This window comes from Parus major, chromosome 4 (genome assembly GCF_001522545.3).
Source record: "Parus major isolate Abel chromosome 4, Parus_major1.1, whole genome shotgun sequence".
NCBI classification, from domain to species: Eukaryota; Metazoa; Chordata; class Aves; order Passeriformes; family Paridae; genus Parus; species Parus major.
Window position 1 is genome coordinate 66,787,339 of NC_031771.1, and position 19,420 is coordinate 66,806,758.

General features: G+C 47.7%; 2 protein-coding genes across 2 annotated transcripts in view; one reads left to right on the forward strand and one right to left on the reverse strand.

The window, feature by feature from the left end:
* The first annotated feature begins 3,387 nt into the window (after window positions 1-3,387).
* Window positions 3,388-14,866, forward strand: M1AP (meiosis 1 associated protein). The gene is made up of 9 exons (XM_015625369.2): window positions 3,388-3,686; window positions 5,912-6,094; window positions 7,657-7,831; window positions 10,857-11,030; window positions 11,527-11,677; window positions 12,211-12,352; window positions 12,867-13,073; window positions 13,593-13,748; window positions 13,956-14,866. The coding sequence occupies exons 1-9, from the start codon at window positions 3,438-3,440 to the stop codon at window positions 14,097-14,099; spliced, it is 1,581 nt and encodes a 526-aa protein (XP_015480855.1). The 5' UTR covers window positions 3,388-3,437; the 3' UTR covers window positions 14,100-14,866.
* Window positions 14,867-16,128: 1,262 nt separating this feature from the next.
* DOK1 (docking protein 1) overlaps window positions 16,129-19,420 on the reverse strand; it is a 7,439-nt gene continuing 4,147 nt past the window's right edge. The window contains exons 4-5 of the mRNA XM_015625368.3: window positions 19,179-19,351; window positions 16,129-17,655 (exon numbers count right to left, since the gene is read on the reverse strand). Coding sequence (XP_015480854.1) covers window positions 16,528-17,655; window positions 19,179-19,351 — 1,301 coding nt within the window. The 3' untranslated portion in view covers window positions 16,129-16,527. The remainder of the gene's footprint in view (window positions 17,656-19,178; window positions 19,352-19,420) is intronic.

Sequence of the window (19,420 nt, forward strand, 5' to 3'; positions counted from 1 at the left end):
ATGTCCAGCTGTCCCAGTCCCAGTCCATCCCAGCAGAGCTCTCCCAGTCCCCGCAGAGACCTCAAAAGCCAGAACCACCTCCGCACATCCTGGTGTTCCAGGTGGGACATGCCACAGGATTTCCTGTGGGACAACACTTTCCTTGCTGCCAGGATCCAGCCACCAGTGAGGGAGTGCATAAAGCTTTAAAAAACAAAAAAACACCCCAAAACAGGACAGGAAATATGAATATGGAAATGTCACAGTAAGACTGAAACTTTAGACTCGAGGTCACGTCCAGGGTAGAAGAGTTCAGGTTGTAGGAGCCATGGAAATGCAGGGAGCTGGAGGAGAATTCCAGGCTGCTCCAGCACGTGGCTGTATCCCAGGATTTTCAGCCTCAGTGGTGATTCCCTCTGCCTGCAGCACGTTCTGCCCATGAATTATGCAGGTTTTTATCGGGTTAGTGTGTGTGTGTTGACATGGTGTCATCCCAGATTCTTAATCAAGATGCCAGGGAAGATGGAGCACCTGCCCCGTGAGGCTTCATTAGCCGTGCCCATAATCTGATCACAGAGTTATTACAGTTCCTATAAAGTTTAATTCTGTGAATTCCAGCCTGTCAATCAAATACCCTGGTGACACAGCTCTCGTGGTAGGGTTTGAGTTGGCTGTTCCTCCACAGGAACACCTGGGAATTCTGCAGGATCTTGTCCTTGCTTCACACCCTGGTGAAGGTTTTATTATTTTTATTCATTGTTAGTGATTCAGGGTTTTAAAATGCCTTTTTTTCTAAGCTCTTACAATTATAGTTCCTCTTCTTCTGAGAAAAAAACCTAGAAACCTATAAAGGTTATTATGAGTGATTTTAACACTAATATAAAGCGACAATTCTTACTAAGGTTTGATGATTTTATGTCAATAAAAGCACAAGTCTAAACCCATTTATTTATGATTGATTATAGCACTGATGAACAGAGTAACACATAATATCTCCTATTATATAGGGTCTGGAATAATTTTGTTTTCAGTAGCTTGATCTTCTGTGAACTCTTTTGCTTTTTTGCCTTTATTCTTCTGTTCATCCTGACCTTTTTAAACAAATGCCTTCCTTTCTAAACTAGATGGAAAAAAGGATTCACACCAGAGGCCATGCACACTGCACAGCCAGTTTATTATCAAGTAAACCCACTCATTTATGCAGCTTGATCTGTTTTCCACATGAGAATATTCCTGTTTCCCAGGGTTTGGAAGTTTATTCTGAAAATGGCACCTTTTTAAACCAATTATCCTTATCCTCTTTAACCAGTGGCTTTGGTGCTATGCCTTTTTAGACCTGGATATTATTTAATAATGTTTTTTTTAAATAATAAACTAAGCACATAGGATGATGAGCAACTGCAGAATGTCCTCAGCAATCACAAATCACTCACTGTAAAGAAATTTCCTCCCTGCCCCTTTCTAGTTGTGCACAATTTGTGTCTCCTTGCATTGAGCAAAATGCACATCACCAACCCTGACACCTCTGTTTTATTGAGCAATAACTTCATGTCAAATCAGCTGCCAGAACTCACAGTTTGCACGATTCTCATGGAATTGTGCTGGGATCCCTCGGGATGGGCTCTGTCAGTCCACCCAATGCCTAAATGAAGATGTCATTTTACCACAACAGCCACTTCCACAGAATTCCTCTTCTCTCCAGCCTCACTAGAGCTATAAAAGAGGTCAAAAATTGTCAAGTATTGTGCAGAGAGATGCATAGAAATCGCATTAATATTGCTAGGCAGAGATTAATTAAGGCAGCACAGTTATGAAGAAATTCTTTTGGTAAGGAGCTGATGAGGGATCTATTTTAACAAAACAAATTTAAAATAAGCATAGTCCTGTAGAGTGCCAAGAATGAGTGAATTCAGTTGAAATTGGAAAAACTCTGTCTGCTTCAGCATCAAAGCTCATTTTCCTCTCTGAAACCAATGCAAAGGCCCAACTCCTGTGGATTTCTGACAGGATGGGAATTTTTTCCTTGTTTGAGAAAGCTCTGGGGGCTTGCAGAGTTCAGTAGCATTGAAGCCTCATCACAAAAAATTCAGACAGACAAGTCCATTCCCAGATTCAGCAATGTAATTGAGTAAACTCTGCTGTAAATTGAAAAGCTCCAGGAGAGACACTGATTAAAGTAGTGTTTGGCAGTTTTTCATTTGACAATCAAATTATACCAGAGGACTAATCAAAGCAAGATACCTCCATGATCTATATCCTGATTTATTACATTTTCATCAGCTCTGAAGTGTTAACCCCAGTTTTGAAATTCAGGCTGTGATCATTCTTGTTTTGCCTGCACTGACAGGCATCTTAAGGAATCCTAGAAATTCAGATTTATTATTTTTTTTTGTCTGATAATTCTTCAGCCAGATAGAAACTCTTCTTGTTCTTTCCAAACCCTCACAGAAATTCTTACTCCAAAGTGCTGGAGGCTGTAGGAAATGCAGTATCTTGTCTCCTTGGAGACCATAAAAGCTGTTTGTGTGAGCTGAATACACCACACAAATGACAGGCCTGGGTTCTGACAACTGTGTAAATCCAGGTTTTCTTCAAACTTTTACTAATTCTGCTGGGAAGAAAACTGTAGGAAGAAGAAAAATATCCTGGTTCATATTGTGGAGGTGTGTGCAGTTATACCAACACTTTTCTTTTTTTTGAGGTATTTCCTGTATCTTTAGAAACAGCACTGAAGGATTTGCATGGATTTAGTGAAGAGGGGATTTTAGAAACGCTCTTTGCTCACAAAGTAAAGAAATTTTTTAACAGGAAAATCATCTTGTGCTTAATGCTGAAGGGAGATGGGGTGGGGAGCAAATGTCATATTTGAGGCCTGTGGAGGAGCTCATCCCAGATGTTTGACACTGAAGGACAAAAGTTGGTTCTTCACACCCACAAAGTAAAATTCATGGATGTGCAGGATTTTCTTGCTGTATCCTGCTGGCCTCTTTTGGCTTTTCCAGCTACTTATCTCATGCTGCTGGGGGTGAAGGAACAGGGACTGTTCTCCCTGGGGTTTGGGTGCAACCTCCAGTGCAGAATTAGGAATTAGGAGGTGGAGTTTCCAGTTTTGCTTTGCAGCAGCTGATGGATGCACCAGAGCCAGGCTGGGGGATCACCTCAAACAGCTGCCAAGGTTTGAAACTGCTCCAGGTGCTCCTGTAAGAGCCTCTCTGCCATTTTTCATTAGTGAAATCACTCTGTTTCCTGACCACATGCACTTTGTGTGGGTTTATTAGAGTATGGACAGCAATTGGTTTGGAGAAAAAGGATGTAGGAGTCTAAATTATTATTACTGAGCTGTGCTTTCAATGTGACAGCATTTTTCTTTTCCAGTGGGAAAGGGAGAGCCTCACTCATTGCTGTTCTTTATTTATTTCTCCCCTTCAGATGCATCACCGTGCCCACGTGCAGAAGCCATGAATTCCAGAAAATTCCCCTCAGAACCACGGAGAATTTTTCCTGCTGCTAAAGCCCCCAGCCAGCAGCCATCCCGAATCCTGGTGGTGGATGTCACCTCCCCTTCCTGGGCCAGCACTTGCTCTGTGCTCTCTGAGGCTCTGGAGAACGTCCTGTGCCTGGCGTGTGGCCTGGCAGGGCCCTGCCGGGTGCCCCTGCTCAGCCTCTACGTGGTGCAGCCCCAGCAGGAGTGTCTGCTGCCCTTCACGGTATGCCCCAGGAAAAGGAAAAAAAATAATTATGATTTATATCTAAATTCATATCTAAAAATCTGAGTGCAAGTTTATGTCTAAAAATCAGCCCCGCTCAGAGCGATCGTTTCATGGTGAGTTTTGTGAAAGGATAAAGTTTAAAAGGAGGAGTGGCATTTTTGATCTGTGAACCTGATAAATTAGGTTTTGTGCTCTTCCTTCCTAAAACCTCTGTTTTGGAGCACCTTTCATGTGCTGCTTTCTGCTGTGCTGCTGCTGTGTTGGAATTATCTCACACAGCTCCAGCTGTAATAATTTGGACACTGGACAAATATTACCAATGTGTGACAGGTTCTAGATATTGAAGGGGAAAGGTGCAGAGTTAAAATATCTGTGCTGAATTTGAGAAACATCCTAGAATCACAGAATTATCTGGAAAAGTCCTCTAAGACTAAATCCAATTCTAAAACCAGCACTGCCAAATCCACCACTTAACCACGTTCCTAAGGCCCACATCCACACAGATTTTAAATACAAAGATCCAAGTCAGTAAGAACAAATATTGCTCTCATTTAGGGCTCTGCAGAGGAATAAATGTAGGTTGAGAATGAGTAGCAGCTCTGCAGTAATAGTTTGGGAATACAAATACGCATCTTAAAGTTCACAAGAGTTTTTGAGTCATCCTGTTAGAGACAATAATCACACTGAGCACTCCCATTTATTCAACATCAGTGTAAACACACAGGGTTAACCCTTCCACTTTATGCAGCAATGGTGGAAACATTCTGAAAAGTTCTGGCAAGTCTTCACATCTTGAGAAAGAAAAAAGAAAAACAGAGGTCAAGAGTGAATTAGCAAATGTGATTTGCAAGAAGACTCTGGTTAATGGTGGTGTTTATTTTGTAGGAAAGGTTATAGATAATGTGACAAGGATAATTTTATGACTGCTGCTCCTAATCAGCTGTCTTTTTTGTTTAAACAACAATTCCTCATTTTGATAGTCACAGTTTTTAAAGACAGAGAAGCCCTTAGATCAGTGTTTTGTTCTGTTCATATCACAGGCTATTATATTTCACTAAAGTACCCCTGTGTCATTAAAAATTCCTTCCAGAAAACCATCCAGTTTTGATCTGAAGACAAGATGGGTAATCAAGTACTTCCCTTGATAATTTCATCCAGTGGTTAATAACTGTCATTGTGAAACCTGTACCTGGTTCCTAATTTGCATTTATTCGCTTTATCTTCCAGCAGTTTTTTAATATACATATATAATATTATATTATATGTATGTAATATAGTATATTATTCTTTTGGCTAGATTGAAAAACATGCTTGTATTTTATTTTATAGAAGTAGGCCCCTTCTCTGTTCTGGCTGGTAAATCAAGTACAAATTATAAGTTTAATAACAAGTTTAAATATAAAACATTTTTACAGTAATTTTAATTATTTCCAAGCTGTTCTTTGTATTCACTCTGCTGGGTTTTTTTGGGTGTTACATTCCAATAGCAGACATCAGCTGTTGTACTGAAGCTGCTTTTCAGATCTGTATTTAAGGGTGCTTGTCAGACAAATCATGAAGTCAGGAAAGCCCCAGAACTGAAAATAGAGGTGGGGAGAGTACATGGGGAAGTGTCACACACACTTACCCTGGTTTTAATCTTTACTCAGTGCTTGTTTATGGTTTTTGTTCCCACTGCTCTCCCCAGCTGGAGAGTCCATAAAGCTTCCCTGGAAAGGGCAGGGAGGGCAAAGAAAGAGAAGCCAGAATTCAAGTAGATAATTGTAGGGGAGAGCAAATGGTGGCAAGATAAGAAATCAGCATTTTAGGACTAAAAAATGTAATGTGGGACTGAGTAAGGAGTGAGCAGAGCCTTTGCAGGTTCCCACTCAGTCCCACTGAAAGCCCACTGTGCAAACCATGCCTCAGGGCTGTTTCAGTGACCAGAGCTCCACACACCTGAAGCAAACAAGCCAAGTGTTCACCTGCTGCCTCTTCAGTGGGGAAGGTGACCTCTGGCAGCAGGATCTTGTATTGCTCTAAATAAATTTAGTAGAGTTCACTCAATATCTTTCCTGTGGCCACAATGAACCAGGTGAGCTGCTGGGTCTGTCTCAGCTCTGAGCTCTTGGTAAGGCTCAGGTGAGCTGACATCTCTGTGATCACCAGCCTTCCTCCACATTGTGGAGAGGGATTTCATGCTGTTCACCAGCCTTTCCTGCTCCTTCAACCCTGTTTTGCAGCAAGTGAAAGAAAACTTTGCCCGAATTCAAGGCTGCCTTTCGGAGCTCCGCTCGCTCCCGGCCGAGGGCTGCTTCCCGCAGGGGGGGAACGGAGTGGTGCAAGCTGTGCAGGATGGATTGCAGCAGTTCAAGCAGTACAGCAGGCACACGGCAGCAGGAGGCTCCACAAACACTTCTGTTGAGGTAAGAAAATGCTGGGGAGGGAGTGGGGGCCATCCCAAATCATTTATAAATGCACATTTATAAATGTGTTACGTGTGCAGCGAACAGGCAGAACAATTTAGGCACTCTGGCTGTTTCAGAGATTCACTGAATCTTCTTCTTCTGAAGGAAGATACCAAGTCCTCAAATCCCTCTGGACAGATTCCTGTGGAAAAGGGGACACATCTAGGGAAAGCTGTCCTGGTCCAGGATCTGATAGATTTTGGTGGACATTGGTGGCTGTTTTCAGCTCTGAATGTGTGGTTTTGCATAAAGGGGAGGGAAGCTGATAATCACACATGAGAACAGACATGTGAATGCAGAAAGCAGGGCAAGGTTCACAGGAGGAAGTATTTTCTTTAAGCAGTGTCAACTGACATGAAAGGACAGGGGAAATTGAGGGGAAAGGACTCACACAGAAATGGTGTTTTCCTCTGGACAGCAGAAAATATCAGCTCCAAACAATCTTGCATTTCAGATTTCCCAGGCTCAGGGTCCACCTGTCACTCATAAAAAACAAACTGAGATTCCCACAAGTGAAATTTGCCAAGCCTTTCTGCTTTGTTTAGGTCCTCAAACCCTTCCAGAGTCTCACAGAGTCACACTGTGATCAGGCTGCAGCTGACACTCACTCCCAGTGTCTATCCAGGAAACTTTTCTACTGATTTTCCGCTTTCCTTGGGGCTTTAAGGTATTTTCCCTGACAATTTGAAAGGTGATTTGTGCTTTAAAGGTTGGAACAAACAGAGCATGCTGTGGAGACAAAACCTTTTTTGACACACAACAAAATCCAGGACATTTTCTAGTATACTTGAAGGAACAAGCTGCATTAAAAATTAAGTTAATCCATGGATATAGAGAGTTTTTACTCCCCTAAGCAATCCTTGTTCCTCTAGATAATGCAATTTCATTGTACTTCTTTTTGCAAGGGGATGTAAGACATGCTGCAGGGACAGGGAGTTTTACTAAAGGCCAAAAAGTTTAAAAAAAAGGTTTCTTTCTGCTTCAGATACTTAAGTGATTGCAATTTCCACCTCCACCCCCACTCTATCACAAGCATTTTTTTTTTATGCAGAGTAAGTTGAATTTTTTGTTTCCTTTTCTCAGTATCAGACCAAAGCTGGGTGGTGGGAATCACACCTACTGCTGCTCTCCTTGGAAATATCTTCAGGATAGACTGTATATGTTAAAAAAAATAAATAAATTCCCATTCAGCTTTCAAGGGAGAAGGCCAAGTTTAGTCTGTTTGAACTGTAATTAATGTACAAATCATTTTTTACACACAGAGACTCAGTGATGTGAAGCACAGAGCACAAAACTCTGTAAATGTTCCTCCAGTGAACCTCTCAATCCATTTCATATTGCCTTAAATGTGAGCCAAAGCTCAAAAACAAAATTTCTTATAAATCTGCTTTGGAATAGATGAGATATTTCAGCAAGATTTCTCCTCTCTCCATAGTGAGACCACTGCTACTCAACATCAGCACCTCTCAAGAGAGAATTGGGGTAGAGGCAGCTTCTCCATGCTCTGGTTTGTGTTTCAGATCACAATTTTGACCAGCCAGCCCAGCAGAGAAATGGTAAAGCAGCTGGAAAAGAAGTTACAAGACATAGACCTGGTGAGCCTGCGAAGAATCCAGGTCATTGAGGTTCTGAAGAGAGATTTCCTGGAACCTGAGGACGTGGAGCAGTGTGTGCCAGCAGAGGAGCCTGGCAGTGGTGAGTGGAAGGCGTTTTTAGGGAAGTTACAGCTTTGGGCAGCACAGCAGCCACTGGTTCTTGCTCTGGTCCAACATCTGCCACTTCCCTTTGCACCATTTAATGTCCCTTAGGTCAGTGGGATTGCTGTGCCTGCAGGAAGTTTCTTCACAGCACTTCTCTGGGGCTTGTGGAACTCACAGACCTCGGGTATTACTTCTTGGTGTTATTTAAAGTTCATGTGTGATACAGCTTCACTGTGGGGGGTTAAAGAGAAAAAGGCATGGAGTTATGTGGATAACTCACTCTGAGCTGGAGAAAAGCAGCAGCAGTAGCAGCAGCTGTATCAAAGACAGAAAAACAGCTAATGTAGAGGCTTGGAGAGTGACAGTAACTCTTCCCAGCAATGTGAGAGGATTAATAGGGGTTATTTCTGTTTTTTACTGAGGGACAGGCAGTGTTATCTATCTCTGGCTGTTCATTTTCTTGGGTGGTTGCAGTAGCAAAGTTCTGCACAAATTATCACAGTGAAGACTGGGAATCCTGCAGGGAGGCCTTGGAAGGCTCATGTCCACAGAGGAGGAGATGCCCTGTGCCTCTCTGTCACAGGGCTGCTTTAGGGAAGGCAAAACCTCACCATATTATTATAAAAAGTGGATTTTTGTGTAGCTCTTTCACCCAGTAAATGGAATAAAAACATAAATGTGGACATAAAGGTCACTGACATGACAAGTGATGAAATTCTGATTTTCTGAGTAGATGAAGTATTTGGTCTCTAAGAAAAGCAACAGGGGGTGAATAGGTCAGATAAATGGAAAAATTAACCCAACTGGTTTTTGATACCTATTGGAACTCCCTTCTTCTGCTTCAGAAAAAAAAACCCATTTTATTATTAAAAAAATACAATAAAGAGCATTGAATTTGCAAGATCCAGCATACAGGAAGTGCAAAATTAGTGCTGTGTTGAACTAGAACATAAATATTGTGATGCAGCACTTAATCAAGAGTTTCATTTGAAACTGAGGATATTTCTTCCATTAGTTTATTTAGGGGTTATTTGAACCTACTTACATTTTTAATACCCACAGCAGGATCAGGATATCCCCTCCACAGGCTCATTCCCAGGTTAGTGCAGCTGGAAAAGACCTCAGTGGTTTGAAAACCCCACATTGGCAAATCTTAGAGCAGTTTTGAACATGCTCAGATCTCAGAATCAGAGCAAACTGATTTAACTAAACCCCACAGAGAGCAGGACATTTGAGGTGGGAATAATCTGGGGGAGTAAATAACAAGATGCTTGGCCTTTGGATGGGCTGGTCTCTAATTGATAACCTGAGAACTGTTATTATCATTATCATGATTTAGTTATTATTATAATTATCATTATTTCTCTTCCCCTGCCCCTTTACACTCCCTGAAAGCAGCTGAGCCTTGCCAGACCTTTTGCTAACAAAGGTTAATATTTGCATGTGCTGGAGATAACTGCTCCCAGCTATTTCTGTTTGATAAAAACAAAAAGCAAGTCCTGCAGATGAATCACTAATGCCTTTTCTATGACCACAGCCCATCTTCTGCAAGTCCCAGGGCTCCTTTCTCTATGTGGGCTCTGCTCTCCAGGAACTTTAAGACCCATTGCACAGGAGATGTTGGCACCCCAACCTGGTTTTCCTAATGAATGCACTGAATTTCTTTTAAAATTGTCATGTATTGTGCCAGCTGCAGATGTGTAAGTGATTAAATATCTATTACAGAAGAAAAATTTTAAAAATAAAAAAAAAAACCCCAACAAAACAGGGAAATATTTATTGAGGGAAGAACTAAAGCGTTTACCGTCCCCAAACACAAATAATTTCCCTTGTCAGCTGTGTTTTGCTGTTTGTAAAAGTCAATTCCATGGATTTTCTGGTGCTTTGTCTTCTGAGCTGTTAATGCCCTTTTCAGTGCACATCCCTGAGAGAAGCCCAAGTCTGAAATCTGTAGGGAATGCATCCAAAACAGGATTATCCTGCAGTGGTGAATTCTGCAGGGAAGTGGGAGCAAGGCTCAGTGTCAGGGCAAGGGGCAGTTCATGAAAAGCAGCTGCCAACTAAAATAAAAGAAATAACCAAAAAAAAGAAGTAAAGAACTAAAAAAAAAAAAAGGAATTAAATGTTCTTGCAGCCAGGGACAGTCAGAGAGGATGATAAAGAAAAGTTTTTAGTAGCAAGGGCTGTGTGAAACATCTCCTGTTGTGAGTGGGAGTCAAGTCTGCTTTGCTACAGAGACACAACCAACATAACCTCTTCCTCAAGGCTGGGAGGTGGGGACAGTCAAAAAGTGTGTCCTGCAGAGCATTTAAAGAATTGCAATCATTACAGTAGTCCTGGATTATTTGCCAGCTAGAAATTAATTCATCTCTAGGTGGTTTTCTTTGGTTTTGGGTTGGTTGGTTGGTTTGGTTTTTTTTAATGTATAAGTGTATTTTTTGCCAAATGGCATTAGAATTGCTAATGCATAAAGAAAAGATTTCTCAGTGTGGATGGATGTAGCACTGTTTTTTAATCCCCCTGCTGGCCTGGTAAACACAAGGAGGGAGAAAAAGGCTATTTCTATTTATTCATCTTCTCAGAAAGCCTTTCCACATCCTGGCTGCATGGTAAAGCTATTTGTGCTACCAGACTGTACCTTCTGTGTTTACAAGTGGTTATATTGCATGTCTTAATGCAATTTGTAAATTGATTTATTTTTTCCCTTCACTTTATTGATCCCATTCTATTTTTATTTATCTGATGGACTTCACACTAGCTTCTCATCTATATAATAATACCTTTGAGGTATTATTTGTGGATGGTTTGGGGGGTTTTTTTGGGTTTATTTTGTATATACCCTAACTCTGCTGTCCAGCTGATATTTCTCCACGCTTAAAAGTTGTTGCTACATCACACCACATTTGTCTGCACCTCCAGCAAACGAGTTTAATAATTGCTGCATATGAGAAATCAGATAAATCTTTTCAATGGCTGAAAATATTGCTGCTTTTTCACCTATTTTTACCTTTTTCCTGCAGATATGGCAATCCTGGGAATGGACATCGAGGTGCAAACTGTAGAGGACAACGTCATCAGCCTGGAGATGCTGTTTAAAACGTGGCTCCATGACCATGGCACAGAGAGGGAACAGCTCCATCTCCTCCTTCCCTCAGGAGGTTTTGGCCACGCTGCTGCACCCAAGAACACCTTAAGTATTTCATTTTCTCTCCTCTCTGCTCCCCTTGGAGGAGCTCCTGAATCCCTCAGCCATAAAGGTTACCCAGGATTGTCCTATGGACACCTTCCCTCCCATTTAGAGACCCAGATGTGAGGTCTGTGGATAACTTGAAAAATCATCAGGCTTAGAAAGCTGCTGCTTTGCTGCCACAGCTGCAATCCTTTCCATTCTGCAGCAAAAATGTGCCTGGAGGGGCATGTGAATTTACAGCCATGTGGTCAAGGTAAAAAGGAGCCTTTTACATCTTGAGAGTTGAAAAAGACCTAAAAATTGCATTCAAAACAAAGGGTCTGTGCCAGAGCTGCACTTAAATAAAGGCTGTCTTGCAGAGGGACTTGGGGACTGGTTGATGCCTTGTGGCAAGCTTTAGTATTTCCCTTCCCCCAAGAGTTGCCAGAAAATGTTAATTTTTAAGTGCTTTGAGCATGTCACGTGCTAAACATTGCCAAAAACCATTCTCCTTCTCCCAGTGTGCCTGAAGTGCGATTTGCAGGAGAGGCTGCTGGACCCAGCCCTCCTTTCAGGGACAGCTGATGGCACTGGGAGAGCAGCAGATGCCAGCTCTCCCTGGCACATGGCAGCCTGGCCATCCACAGCTCTGCACAAACTCCGGGTGCTGAAGTGAGTGCTGCTCTTGTCTTCCACTGGGTTAACTGGGAGAGGGTGTAAGAAAAGCTTCACTTTCCTGTGCAGCATCATCCTGGGGACTGCTGACATCACCAGGAGGCTCTGGAGTGCTGGTGAGCCAAATTCTGGTGTGAAAAACCCCCAGTTCCATCACTCTTCCTCTCATGGAACAGCACAGCCCCACGTGCAGGCCACAGTCACACCTGGTGTCACCACAGCACTCAATGAGTGTGACACCACAGGAGTCATTCATGCAAAAGTTCTTTCACCCCAGTGAAATGTTTTATTGCAATAATTCTGTTCTCTCATTACCTAATGAGGCCACAACAATTAATTGTATGTCAGAGCCTAAGCAAAGCCTCACAGTGCTGTGATTTTGCCTAAGAATTTGCTTTCCTGGCAGCAGTTCATGGCACAGAGCAGAGCACAGAGGTGCTGATCTCTTTCCTGAGATTTATTTATAGAAAAAACAGTGTAATTTCTAAGCTGTGCAGTTGTTCTTACAATGATGAGCTGTATCCTGGCAGGGCTCTGAAGTCTGAAGGGGTCTGTGAGTCTGTCCTCTACGGGCTGCCCTTCATCATCAAGCCCACAAGCTGCTGGCAGCTGGACTGGGATGAACTGGAGACAAACCAGCACAGTTTCCATGCTTTGTGCCACGGTCTCCTGGTGAGTGTGTGAAAATTGCAGTGATGGGGAGGGATGGCCAGGGAAAGGAACAGTGAGTGCACACTTGTAACTTCTGGCTGGCTGCAGCAGGAAACATTTTAAAAACTGCAACTTCATCTCATGGGCCAGAGTTGGGCCTGCAAATCCTTCCATCTGCTGGAAAGATGCTACAGCTTATCAGACCTTAGAGAAGACCCTCAAACCTACCAGAAATGAGTGCTGGGAGGTTTGAAGTACAAATGCTTTGTAAGACTTTTGTGACTTTAACAGCAAAAATAATTAATCAAGGCTTGCACTGTGGAGAATTGGCCCTTACTGACAAGCTGTAAACCAAAATTCGGTGTTTTTCTCAAGAATTGACATGCTGAAAGACAAAACAAATGCCATACTGTCCTCAGCCTTGCTGCAGAATAGTTTCCCTTCCCTGATGTGTGTGTGCCTGCCCTGAGCCCACGGTGACAGTGCTGAAGGAAGTGGCTGTTGCTGTTGTTCACACCAGGATTTTGCCCTTTAGAAAAGGAAGTGGATGCTCTTGGCCAGGCATGAGCCCCAGAACACTGCACCAAACTGGAACGTGGTGGTGCATCCCTACTATGTCATCGTCCCCTCTGACTCTGCCACTCTCCTGGTGAAAGCAGTGGCCATCAGAGAGCTCCTGCTGCCATCAGCCTTCCCAGCCCTCCTGGCTGAGCACCCCGAGCGAGTCAGGGGCCCCATCGAGGTGAGTCACTCATTATCAGCTCTCATTATCACCTCAGCAGATAACGAGAGAAGGAAATGGCTGTGACAATGTCAAGTGACAGCTGGAGTGTGATGGAGCCCTCCAAAACTCCTCCACAGCAGACAGCTTTCTCCATGGACAGCAAACACCTGTCCTCTGGAGAAATGTTGTGTGTCTGTTGGGAGGAAGAGGCCTTGTGAAGCGGTGTTGAGGGTGACAGTGCCCAGAAAGGGTGCTCCAGCTTGTTGGCTGATTCTGGGCATGGGAAAGGGTAGGACTGCATCCTGCAAGGGAATGCTTAATTCCATTAAGATCTGTTTGGAGATGCTTCTTCTATACATGGCTAAGAGTGTTCCTTATGGGTTGCAGCACAGCCAAAAATCCCTTTACCTTTCACTGCAGGGCAGTTTGGAGTGTCTACAACACTGTCCCTGAAAAAGAAACAAAAAAAACCCCAGAAACCCCACAGCCTCCACCTGTCACATCCTGTAGCAAACTCAAGTTCTTTCTTCCAAGCAGAGCGCTCTGAACAACTTGGAAGTGGAAGTTGCTTACAACCCCTTGCACCTGAAGAGCAACCTCTACAGATACCTGAAGAGTTCCTTGTACAAACCTCCCCACCGGCAGCAGCCCCAGCCCCGGGAGCAGCGCCCGGAGCGGCACCAGCCCAGGCAGGTGAGTCCCTGTGTGTGAGCAGCCTGGATGGGGTCTGATGTCCCCTCCTGGTCAGATTCCAGCAGATTGTCCCCTCCTGGTCAGATTCCTGCAGGGGGGCTGGGGGCAGCTCCCTGGACCCAGCAGGGGCTGGGTGTAGCATCAGCAAGGCGAGGCACAGCCAGCGCCTCCTCCCACAAGGGTTTGTGTTTTGTCGCTGTCTTGCAGCCTCAGAGCAGAGCCAAAGCTGCAGTGGCTCCCCTGCTGATGGCTCCCTCACCCCTCCAAACGTCCAGACCAGCAGCAGCAGCCAGGAGAGGCTCCTGCGAGGGCTCCCTGCTCCACAAGGAGTACGAGGAGTTCCTGCAGTGAGCACCAGGACCTGCCCTTGGGCAGCCACAGGTCCTGGCTCAGCAGCTGGCCGGATGTGGTCAGGCAAGACACCGAGCTTGGCCTTGGTCAGACAGGCACTTCCCATCGTTTGTTCCTCCTTGTTGTTGTTTCACGGTTGTGTTCGTCACCGAGCCAGTTCTGCAGGAAGTTTGCTGCTCGGGGACCCTCTGTCCAGAGATCCAGCTGTCCCCTGCAGCAGCAGCAGCACCACGGATTTCCTGTTCTTGCCAGCACACGTCACCAACCTGCCTCAAATTTGGGTTTCTGAGACGGGGCTAGCACAGGCCACAGATCACAGATCGCTGTCAGCAGGGGCAGGAGAGCTGCAGGCAGGGCAGGGAGGAAATCAGACAAGACAGGCAATTGTGCTGAGCTGCCCTCATCCCACAGCAGCAGGTTCAGTGGGGTGGTTGAACAGGAATGAAACAGGGCTCTTGGATTTAATCCTAAAGCCTGGAGTTCTGCTCTCCCAGATGATTTGGTTGCTTCCAAGATCGGCCTCGCTGTCCAACGCCCCAGCTCATGGAAGGGGGTTGGAGCAAATGCCAAGCCAGAGCAATTCCAGAGAATTCCTGCCCAGATGCCAGCCTGTTTTTTAGGTGCCCCTGGCACAGCAGGAGCCAAAGGCAGCTTGACCAAGCTGAGGAGGCTCTCACTGAGCCCCTGATGCCAAGCACCAGCAGAGTTTGTATTCTATTTACTTTGGTTCTGAAAAACTCTTTCAAAATAAAGTTATCCTCCACGGAGTTCACTCTCTGCCTGTGGTTTCTGATACATCCAGCACTGCTATCCCACCACTGAGCTGTGCTTCCTGGGGAACAGCTGCGGGTGAGCAAGGGCATGAGGCAAGCACCACGAACCCATCAGAGCCATCTGTTCCCCCTGGCATCCCAGCTCTGACAGGCCCAAAGGCATGGGCTGGCTCTTCCCATGCCCTGGCATCTCATCAGGCATCTGCTGGGGCAAGACAACAAGGGCAGGAGCCATGGAACACAGGGCAGACACCCCTGCAGGCACAGGGATCTTTTGGTGCAGGAAGGAATTCACAAATGGCCCAGCCCAGGGCCTGCAAACCAGTCAACAACATAAAAGTTGACAAAATCAGGTTTAGGGAAGGGGCAGCAGAGAGGAAACAAAGTTTTCCTCCCTCAGATTTCTCAAAACCCATTAGACTTTTCCCCTTCTCCTGCAGCAAAACCCCAGTGGAGGAGAGCACCCAGCAGAGGGGAACAGCCACAAATTGTTCCTGGCCACAGCTGAGCTTTATTTTTACAGGACTGAGGCTTCCCCCTGCAACCTGGGCATCAGATAAATGACCAGAGCTCATCACTTTATCACCACCTCACCAGCCTGGGGACCTGAACCTCCACATTTCCCCGACAGTTTGGCTGTGCTGGGGCTGAAGTTGTGCTTAGCCCTTTGCACAGGTACAGCACAGTGCTGCTTGTCACCTGTCTGTTCTGTCACTATCAACAGGCTGCTAAACCTGCACAAGTCACCAGCAGCCCCATCCAGACATGGGGACACCCAATGCCAGCATGCCTGGTCTGGCCCCACACAGAAAGGACAACCTGTTTTTTTACTGGGAAGGTTTCTGCCCAAGGCTGGCCACACAGCAATCACACAAACCACACCACAGGGATGACAGATTTTGCAATTAAAGTCAGTGAGATCCAGACTGGGCCTTTCCAGGCCTTCCAAAGCAGCTGGGAGCAGAGCAGGGATCAGCAGTGGGATCAAGCTGGAGAAGGACAGATCCTGTGATTCATTAACAGCCTCTGAGCTGCAACACAGCAGCAGAGCTGGTGCCTGTCCCTGCCCAGCTTTATGCCTGGAGATCATCACATATCTTAGTGACTCTCATTTCCCTTATCTCCTGGCATCAGGGCACCCAGCCTCAGCTCAACCTGGCAGGCACTTTTCTTTGAGGCTCCCTCTTAGCTCAGTAGCTCTGGCACAGACACAAACATGCACCTGCACCTCCCCATCCATGCCACAGGTAAACATGTTGTTCTGAGACATAGAGACTTTAATATTAAAATAACTTTGTATAAAAATACTTCTGGAGACTGACAGCAAGCAGCCTTCCACACACCACAACAGGCACCAGAGCCCTGCAGCCTGGTCAGACAGGAAGCCAGAGCAGAGCCAGAGCAGCAGGTACAGGAAAATACCAGCCCTCCTGCAGATGAGAAGGCACAGTGGAGCCAGCTCCAGAGCTGGACAAACACACTGGGGATTACACCAGCTGTTTCCCTCCAGGGAAACACAGCCCTTCAGCGCTGGTGAGCAAAAGAGGCTCTGCCTGAGCCCAAACAGCCCCAAGTCACCCCGGGGAGGAGAAGCCCAGCTGGCACTGGGATGTCCAGTCCCTGCTGGGATACAGACACAGAGCAGCAGCAGCAGCTTATATCTCCCCTAAGTCCTCGTAGAGAGGTGACAAGCTGTACTCATCCACACATTGCTCCTTCTTCTGCAGCTGCTGGGGCTTCACCACCTGGCTGTACAGCACCTCCACGTTGTTGTTGTTGCTGCTGTTGAGGCTGGGTTTGGTGAGCACCTTCTCAGGAGCGGCGCCGCCCCATCGCCTGCCAGGCTCCTCCAGCCTTTCTGCCCCTTTGGGGATGAAGGCTGCCTGGGGCTTGGGGGCTGGCACCGGCTTGGGGCTCTTGGCCTTGGCGGGGAAGGCGGGTACCGAGTAATCGTCAGTGCTGGGGTTGTAGGGGTACTCGTAGCCACCCCTGCCGTCGTGGCCCTGGGTGCGCCAGGCCTCACTCGTGGGCCGCGCCTCGTCGTAGATGCAGGTGAGGGGGCGCAGCGAGCGGGGAGCGCGGCCCTCGGGCTCGTCGTAGATGTGCTCCTTGTGCCCAGGGGGAGCCTGGCCCCGGCCCTCGGCCCGGCCCTGCCCCTCGGCCCGGCCCTGCTCGTACGGGCCCGAGTACGGCGGCACCGGCGGCCGCGGCTTCGGCTCCTCCGCAGCCCCGCCGGGCGCCTTGGCCACGCTCATGGCCTTGCTGTCCACAGGGTCCGAGTACAGCGGGTCTGGCCACGGCTGCAGGCCCTTCACCGAGTCCAGGGGCTCCGAGTACACGCTGGACGGGTCCTCGGCCAGCGGCACGGCACGGAGCGCCTTGGGCAGAGGGGAGCGTGGGGGGGTGCTGGATGCCGTGGGCTTGGCCGGTGGCATGGGCAGCTCTGGCAGAGTCCGGCTCTTCAGCAGGGACGCGGCGTCTCTCTCCTCTGCTGCTGCTGCTGCTGCCCTGGGTGCCAGCCCCGCTTTGGGTGCTGGGGTGTCGTCCCCCTCGGCAGGCAGCTCCAGGCTGAGGCTGTCAGCCAGGGCCTGGCGGATCTGCACCATGCTGGGGCTGTCGGCTTCCAGAGAGTCGCAGCTCTGCCGGTTCTCCTCCACCTGCGCCTTCTGCTCCTGGATGGAGGCTTCCACCAGGCGGAAGATCTCGTTGCCCTGCTTGGTCTCAAAGGTGAAGTTTCCAGGTCCTGAGTCACAGCGCCTGCCAGCCTCGAAGGAGAACATCACCTGAAGGGGAAGCAGAAGGGTCACATCCTGCTCAGCACCTGCTGACCCAGTGCACCGTGCAGGCTCTGCTTCCCACCAAAGGGCACATCCCGCACATCCTGCAGGAGAGACTGCCCTGAAATCCTGCTCCACACACTCCCACAGCAAGGACCACCCCGTGCCTGTGCCCGGCAGCTGGGCAGTGAAAGGACACACTACAACCTGTAGAACACCTGAGGGGACATCACTGTGAGTGCCCCAGAGAGCTGCAGCTCCTGCTGGAGCCCTGCTGCCTTACATGAGCAATTCCAGCAGTTTCAACCACTGGCACCGGACAGTCTAGGAAATAACCCTGAGGAAGGAGCAGGGTGAAAAGGTGAGTGACAGTTCAGCAGGGGAATCTAGTATGGACTCTTAGGTAAGAAGGGAGTAGTCTGGAAGCAAGAGGTGCAAGACGAAGAACACAGCTTTCCACAGGAGAAAGCCCAGCAGCAGCAGCTCAGTTACCAAGAGTAAGAAAAGCATTGATCTACCAGCATTGATCTGTTCATAGTAAAAGGTCCTCAAAAGAGAAGTCTTGCACCAGGGCTGTGCTTCCTGTGGCCTGAACACACTCTGGTGAGCACCAGCTGATACCCACACCCTTCCTGAGCCTCATTCCCTTAACCAGGGGAGATTTTCTGCCTCTCTCACAGCCAGCAGCAGCCCCTGTGGTTGCTACAAAGGTCTCTAGGGACAAACTTCTTTTTGTGGGTCAGTGCTGCTGAACAGAAACACTTTGCTCAGGTCACTGTGGGTGTAGCTCCCCACACCTTGCAACTCTCCTCTTGCCCCCAGCACAGACTCTGCAGATGAATTTGACATCCCCATGAGGGCAGCTCGGTTTCCAGCTTTGTTTTGGGAATGTGCAGCAGAAAGCACCATAAACAGCGTTCAGCTGACACAGTCAGTGATATCAACAGCCCCAGGGCCACCACTTAACAGCCCCAGGGCCACCACTTCCTCCCTGTCCAGTGTGGCCCAGACCTCTTGCACTCGGGGAAGGCAGACTGGGGACTCACTGCAGAACTCTGGAGAGGGGCAGACCTTCAAAGGTCAGTGAGAACAGAAGCAGTTCACCCCACAGAGTGAACAAATCCAGAGCAACTGGTGTCTCAAAGCCCCTCTGCTCTGGCCACCATCCTGGGACTGAACCCAGGGCAGAGACAGAACTGCCAGGAGCCAAGGTTCCCGGAGCCTGGGGAGAGCCTGGGCAGCACTGAGGGATGTCCCTGCTCATGGCAGAAGCTGGGAAGTGCTGGGATGGAGAAGGAGAGCAGCAGAGACTCAGTGAAAGTGGGACAACCACAGAGGGGATGAGTGTTCTCCCAGCCCACACTCAGCGTTGTGACACAGGCAGGAACTGAGGACAGTCAAGGTGACAGATATCCCTGGCGACCCCGCTGCGGTCACCAGGGGCTGCAGCAATTTGGCAGGGCTGGCTGCAGGACAGCCTTCCTTCCACAAGGGAGCACCTGCAGCACACGGAGCCCCGCATGCCCCACCTTGTCCCGGCCGTATCTCCGGAGCAGCCGGTAGGGCCAGACGTAGAGGATCCTGTCCGTCCGTGGGTCCTTCAGGACGAGGCTGTCACGCTCAGCCTTGAGCACGTAGGTACCGCGCAGCTCGCACCGCTCGGCGGCCTCGGTCCGCTGCACCGTCACCCAGAAAGCGTTCACTGTGGGGACAGGACTGCTCAGGGGGACACCTGGCCTCACTGAGGGGACAGGGCTGCTCAGGGGGACAC